The sequence below is a fragment of the Ostrea edulis genome, chromosome 9 (genome assembly GCF_947568905.1).
Source record: "Ostrea edulis chromosome 9, xbOstEdul1.1, whole genome shotgun sequence".
Taxonomy (NCBI): Eukaryota; Metazoa; Mollusca; class Bivalvia; order Ostreida; family Ostreidae; genus Ostrea; species Ostrea edulis.
Window position 1 is genome coordinate 63,573,740 of NC_079172.1, and position 7,374 is coordinate 63,581,113.

The 7,374-nt window shown below is 35.6% G+C and overlaps 1 protein-coding gene across 2 annotated transcripts; it reads right to left on the reverse strand.

Moving 5' to 3' along the window:
* Positions 1 to 281: 281 nt before the first annotated feature.
* LOC130050275 (uncharacterized) lies at positions 282 to 6,498 on the reverse strand. 2 transcript variants are annotated; one of them, XM_056149873.1, is made up of 2 exons: positions 4,591 to 6,498; positions 282 to 2,269 (listed from the first exon to the last, which is right to left on the reverse strand). In XM_056149873.1, the coding sequence occupies exon 1, from the start codon at positions 6,449 to 6,451 to the stop codon at positions 4,643 to 4,645; it is 1,809 nt and encodes a 602-aa protein (XP_056005848.1). In that variant the 5' UTR covers positions 6,452 to 6,498; the 3' UTR covers positions 282 to 2,269; positions 4,591 to 4,642. The 2 variants fall into 2 exon arrangements, with proteins under 2 accessions (XP_056005848.1, XP_056005847.1); XM_056149872.1 differs by having other exon boundaries at positions 4,401 to 6,498.
* Between the last annotated feature and the right edge of the window lie 876 nt (positions 6,499 to 7,374).

A 7,374-nucleotide genomic window follows, 5' to 3' on the forward strand; every position in this document is an offset into this window, starting at 1 on the left:
AAAAACCACACAATGCTACTCTTTTCGGTATAAAGCAACTTGGTTTGTTGATTTCATGTTAAGTTTTGATTATATTGTCCATTTTATTATTTTACATGGAAGGCACATTTGTCACCTAAGTGGGGAGGGTGGTTAACCCCCTCCCATCCCAGGTTCTATGTACCTAAGTATAATTCTTTGTAGTATACACCGTGTTCTGTTGATGTTTGTAATTATATGGATCTGGTCCCCAATGTAACTTTTTTTTTAAAATTTCTCTTCTAAGAGACTTGAACAAAGGGGTATAGCGCACTTGGTATGCAATTTCGCCTACATAAATACCTTTTTCTTGAATATCATTTTTTACAAATATTCTGCTATACAATGTCAGTTTATACTTGTGTTTACCCAAATTACTTAATAAAGATATCGGTATCTTTATTTGATAAGCATAGACATCACCGTGATTATATAGAGTATATAGTAGATGTAACGTAATGGGCATAAAAAATGCAAACTGTTGCAAAAGGCCACCTTAAACCAGAAATAAAACACTGAAATATTTTTACTCGATTATGACTGTACATAAGTTCGTTTGAGGAAATTTGGTTTATGGTGGTCCTCTTGTTGAAAATCGATAAAATATGAAAAAATTGTTCTCAAAATTTACCTTGAGATTTAGCAGCCTGTCAAACGTTAAACCTTTAAACTTACATGCCTGCGTGGCCTAGTGGTTTAGGTGCTCGGTAATCTTACACTTGAACCGTACATTCCGAGTTCAAGTCCAATACTTTTCCAAAATCTATTTTGTTTTTTGCTTTTCATTTTTTGGGGGGTCGTTTTCATGAAGGGGGTGGGGTGTTTTATATATTATAACAAATATTAATCATTTTCATCATAACTTCTAATATTTGCAAGTTACGACTTAAAAAGGGGGAATTTATTCCGAGATCATTGTAGTTCCGCTTGTTTACACTAACATGTTCCTGTGTGCTCAAGAATTTCAAACCGTAATGTGGCTGACGAAAAGCTTAACAAATACTACAAGAAAAAGGACACAAATGGACAGCATGTGATAAGTAGAAATAGGTCAAGAGAGGAAAAGAACTGTTATACAGTTTGACTTCTCAAAAGAAAAATATAAAAACTCATGTAGCAATTGTCATATGATATTTAGGCAAAGATAAACACTCGAATTATCGACCAAAGGCAAATGAACTGATGACATCTATTAAAGGCGCTGCACTCATGTCAGAACAGTGAGTTAAGTAATGCCATATGTAAAAGGGTTGTTGCACAGGTCTATGAAAATATTGTACTGTTCATCATTCCAAATAGGAAAATGGTTTATTAAGTAAAGAACGACTCGTATAAATGTCAGTAATGCTAAACTGCGGCAGTTATTTATCTTGGTTAACGAAACATCAAAAACGTTGTCCTTATATTTAAATATAACACGCCAGTGTATTATTGGAAACCGGTGTTTTCCATTTAGATTTCTGAGTCGGCCGTATCGTCAGCAAATGCGCCATACCTCTTTAATGATTTATCGCCTTCCAGAAAACAATTTTTTAACATGTAAAATCTTTCTGAAATTAAGACCAATATGGAAAGCAAGTTAACTTCAAGCAACAATTAATTTCTTAATTATTTTACAAATACACCATTTCCAAACAATAAATAAATGGACCTCTTATATGATGGCGCCACTATGTCCTCACACTCCATGTTTTGAAATCCTATACAACGGTATTCACACAGTTTTGTCATTTCTGGTCCTGTGGATCTACAGCGGATTTGAATAACCCATCATATTTTGCAGTTATCATTCCTTGGAAAGGGTCCAGGACCTCCCTTTAATACAAATTATTCACCCTTGATATTGACCCTTTATTTCTTAAATGATAATTTTTTTTACTTTGATCATTTGTCCTAAGTACAGGTATAACAAGAAAGTTAATAAATGTTCTTTGATATTTCTGTCATCTATATCTGTGCATATCCTCTTCATTAAATTTGCCTCCCAAAAGGCTTTCTTTCAATATGTATTGTATAAAAACTACAGGTATCTATCAAACACATCTAAATGACACTTTCAGAAAATGTCTTCCATTTCTAAATTAGCAAACACTTCACATGTTTATCGTTATTACGCTATAGATAACCTAACTGTCATACATATACAATATGTAACATCAAAAAGAAATGTCTGTCTTTTTCTCAGCTTTCATCACTGTATTTTTTCTTGTACATATATGGAAACTGGCAAATGGCAATTTATGTATAGAATCTGAAATAAAGAAAAAATGGTTATATTCAAATGTTGTTTCAGAAATTCAGACAACCGATGAACCGATGACAATCGATGAACATGCAAATCTATAATGTATCACAGTCCAACTCATTGTCATATGATACACAAATTTATAGTTACCTTGTTGCAATAATACATTTTGAAGCGCTCACGATTAATGTTGCGAATGTTGGCATGCATGAAAGGTGGAGATAACGAACAGTGAATAATCTCATCAATCCCATAAGCAATACAAAATAGATAGTTGGGCAAACACGGGCCGCTGGACACACCAGAGGTGGGATCAGGTGCCTGGGAGGAGTAAGCATTCCCATGTAGATTATTCAGATTTACATTAAATAATCATCTGAAAACTTGTGATTTAGTTGATATTTAAATCTGGTGCTAAATCTATAAGTTATTAAGTTATTATCATGTACGGAGTTTGATATTTAGTTGATATGAACATTTTTTGTTTGTGATTTAGTGATATATAAATCCGGTGCTAAGATTATAAGGTGTTATGCACAGTTTTTGAGATTTAGTTTAAATATACACCCGTTACTAGGGCTATCATTCATTATTACGTTTGATGCTTGAGATTCAGTGGATATATGAGACCGGTACTAAGGCTATAATGTACCATTCTGTGCGATGCTTCAGATTTCGTTGATTTAAATAAGCCTTGAGATGGGGCTCTAAGTTATCATTACACATGAGATTTAATATGCAAGGCAATCTGATTAAAATCAGCTCCTTCATCGGCTCCTCTTTTTTATGTCGCTACAAGAGGAACAGAGGAGCGGATCGAGGAGCTGATTTTAATTAGATTGATATGCAAGGCTGACGCTAAGGTTGTATGTGATTGTTACGTACGGTGCTTGTGATCTCGATGAGTTTTAATTCTTTGATAGGGTTATAATATTTTTAATGATTTGAAGATATCAGGAATTGAATTGATTGATGTGAGCAACATTTCAATAAAAGATTTCTTCAAATAATTGATGGGTCCTTAATTCTGAATTATTGAACACATTAATTGATAGCATTATTCATTCTGCTAAATTGCTACACTCAAAGAATCAGCTGAGAACTCGTATCCAGCAGAACCCGTACCCAGGAGAACTTGTACCCAGAAATTTGGGTACGTTTTCTCCAGGAGAAAAACTATGTTTTTTTTGTTAGATAAATTCTGGTAAGAGTTCTTCTGGAGAAAAAAGTTTGTCATTATATAGTAATCAAAATTTTGATATGAGTTTATCTCATTAAGAATTATACCATTTTAGGTATTGGAATTTGGGTACAATTTCTCCTTGCAAAAATCGAGGATTTCATACATTATACATAATTTACTATGAACATGATTTTCAATTGAATAAAAAAAGTTAATACAATGATCGTACTTGTTTGCTGTTTTTTCTCATTTGAATTGCTGTTTAGCTAGAGACGATAATTAGTATAATTATCGCAATTAAACACCAATTTTAAACCTGCGACATTGTATTTTTTTTTTATACCGGACCTCTATTCACCGGCACATAAAGAAGAACTCGTACCCAAATTTTTATGACAAAATGACGGAAGTTTTTCACCAGGAGAACTCGTACCCAGATTTTTAACAGACATGACAAAGTTTTTCTCCAGGAAAACTCGTACTCATTTTTTTTATTACAGAACTGACAACGTTTTTTTTTTCTGCAGGAGAACTCGTACCCAGATTTATCAGATAAAATGACAATGTTTTTTCTCCAGAAAAACTCGTACCCAGACTTTTATGACAGAAATGACAGGGTTTTTTTTCTGTATGAGAACTCGTACCCACATTTCTATTTGATAAAATGACAAAGTGTTTCTTCAGGAGAACTCGTACTCAGATATTGATAGGTACGACTTCTCTTGGAAAACTCATACCCGGGTACATGTTCTCCAGGAGAACTCTTACCCAAATTTCTAGGTACGAGTTCTCCTGGGTACGGGTTCTCCAGAAGTCGAACAGATGATAGGTTGGCGTTTATCTAACGTTTACCTAACGTAATTCGGTGCATCGATGGTACACACGTCGTGCAAAACGCCACAGACATCGCACCATACCTCTAAATACTACCAGGAACCTGAATGTAGAACGTACCTATATGTCTAACTCTGGGATTCACCGACAGACGATTACTCACATACACCAAAGCGGACTTTTGAGCGACATTTCTTGGTAACCGTTCGGTGACACCAGGACGGCACTGTGTTGGTGTTCCATCTGGTATGATACATTTGATTTCTGAATTAGAGTCAAGTTACTAAAGATACTGGAAATAATAAATTACCGGGCTCGGGCCATCATCGTAAAACATGTTAATTGTCTCCGTTCACGCTACGTCAATTCGGTTTGAGGTTGGTACTTCCGGACTCAGGAAGCGTGGCTAGCAACGATGGGTACATACATGAAAATGAACAGATTTCACAGGATATTTCGTTGTGGTGATTTTTCAAATGTTTGCTAAATGTTACACTAGAAGCTAACGATTTCGCATGACTCACACCCCAGAAACGATTCTTTGAGTATTTCTTTAGAACATTTTTGACTCCTTGCCGAGAAATTGGTTTACACAATCTATAACATCCAAAAGCTTTAATATCGCCGTCAGAATCGGCTACCCATAATTTGTCTGAGGGATCAACACAAATACTTTCAATATTCCCTCTAAAAGACCAAGACCACGTCAGATTCCCAATTTTGTTCACGATATGGACCTCTTTTTTATTGTCGTCTAAGATCAAAATGTCACCTCTGCTGTTGTGTGTTATCTCCATTGGACAAATGGTCCGCAAGTTGTCAAGAACTTGGGCCACCGCGAATGAATCATTGCGATCAGTGAAACATCTACTGACTTTGACGATTCTCCTGACCTCTGACCTATCAAGCAGCGCTAAGAACCACACACTACCGTCAATATTTTCAGTGACGGAAAACACATTTAACAGATCGTAAAAGGAAAATGGAAATTCGCTACTACTTGCCAGGATCTGCAATAATTTCCCGTCACTGATATCATATTTGCGAATTTCTCCTCTACCTGTGGCCATGTTACAGGTACAGACCAGCAAAGAGTCGTTTGAGGAAGACGAAATAGCCGTGATGATACCAGATTCCGTCACCAGTTTTTGTGTACAATTAGCAGACTCCGGCGTCAGTTTTTGTGTACAATTAGCAGACTCCGTCATCAGTTTTTGTGTACAATTAGCAGACTCCTGCACCAGTTTTTGTGTACCTTTAGAAGAAAGTTTGTATACTGTATTTTTGGAGTTATCTACGTATACTATATGATCTCGAGCTAAGGTGACGAATTCTGGAACCATATCTAAAATGTATTTACTGCGACAACTCCCACAGATGTCATGGCGGCTTAAAACTCTAGCGTTCTTTTCGTGTACCCAAACGCTGATGTCACTGCTGCCAAAGAGTTTTACACCTGAAAATGGTTTGGTGAAAATCCGGATATTGCATATCAAAAGAGGTCCGAAATTCTTTTTGGGGCGGCCAGCTGGGTTAGCAATCGAAATGACATTAATATTTGGTGCTGTTATGAATGTTGCATTCGGGACGTTTTTGGACAAAGTTTGTCCAAGGCTAAAAGAATCCTGCATTTGTCTACATAGACGAATGTACTCTTCTCCTCTACGCTTGATGTCAGTTAGGTGAGGTAAGTTATATCTTGCTGTAGTTAGGAAAGCATGTTTCATTTTCCACTTCAATTGTTTGGATCTTCCATAATTAACAGGAAACTCCTTGTTCAATTTTGTAATGTCCCTGATCTTTGAACGAACGAGCCTCAAATAGTTGATCATTCTTTCAAAATATACAAGTTGTTCCGATGTTGTCATGGTATAATGAAACTCGTGATCTTCAATACTACTATCACAAATTACTTTTCTACAAGTGAAACAGCAAACTTCATTACACGGTCCCTTTAGGAGACACATATGACTTCCACAAGCTTTACTCCTGATTTTTGCTCTCTCTCTGTACAAAACAATCCTGTGAGAATTTCTGCGTTTAAAATGAATCTTAGAACACCTGAAACACAGGCCCATACAACAATCATGACAAAAACATTTTAGAGGGAATTCACAGTCTTCTATTTCACAGAATTTCACGTTAACAGCGCTCTTAAAGATGCTATCCATACCCACGCAACGCCAAGTACAAGTCTACAAACACCAGACCTGCTACACCGGTACAGTTTTTAAAATAGCCTTCTTTTTATAAAAAAAAAGTTTGACTTTGCCGATAGAATATTTGTGCAACTAAGTGAAAAGATATTTCGCTTTGAAAAAATCAATAAATACAAGATTTGCTCTTGAGTGCCTGTTCAGTTCACCTGGTAATTGTTTCGTCAATATTGAAGTGCAGTATTCCCGTTTTATAAAAACTAGGGCAAGAAAAACACCATTGTATATAGACTGACTTTAGTATGAATGTTACATAAATGTTACATAAAACTAATTGATGCTAACCAGAGAGGTATGAAAGACTCTTTATTTGCAAATCTTGAGACGGCCAGGTAAGCTTTAAAGGAAATGAGGCATTTCAAATACAACCATGTTAGATAATATTACCACTTATATTGAATGATTTGTTTCCATTTCATAGTTTTTGTGGAAATTTAAAGATCACTAGAATTAAGTTCCTTCTGTTTCCGATGGTTAATCTAAATACTGTAAGCCGAGGATTTGACCTCTCTTTGTACGCCATCTTTAGATGGGACGTATTTATCTATAGTATGGTACTGTTTTCCCGTCTATATTTTTTATATAGGTAATCGGATGTCGGACTTTCCCTTGAATGCTTTAAGACTTAGCTTTCCGCTGCTCAGATTTTTTTCGTTGGTACTGACATTTTTGAAAATGAAATTCAAACTTTTAAATATTACCTCAGGGATAGAACGTGCGTTTGTTTGTTCGCTTTCAGTCACATTTCTTTTCCGAGTTTTCTTGATGAAACTTGCAGAATTGACGCCTTTCACATGAAAAGTTGAAGATAACGAACAATGACCAATCCAATAATTCCTATAAAAACTCAAAATGAAGAGTAGGAAAATACGGACTCC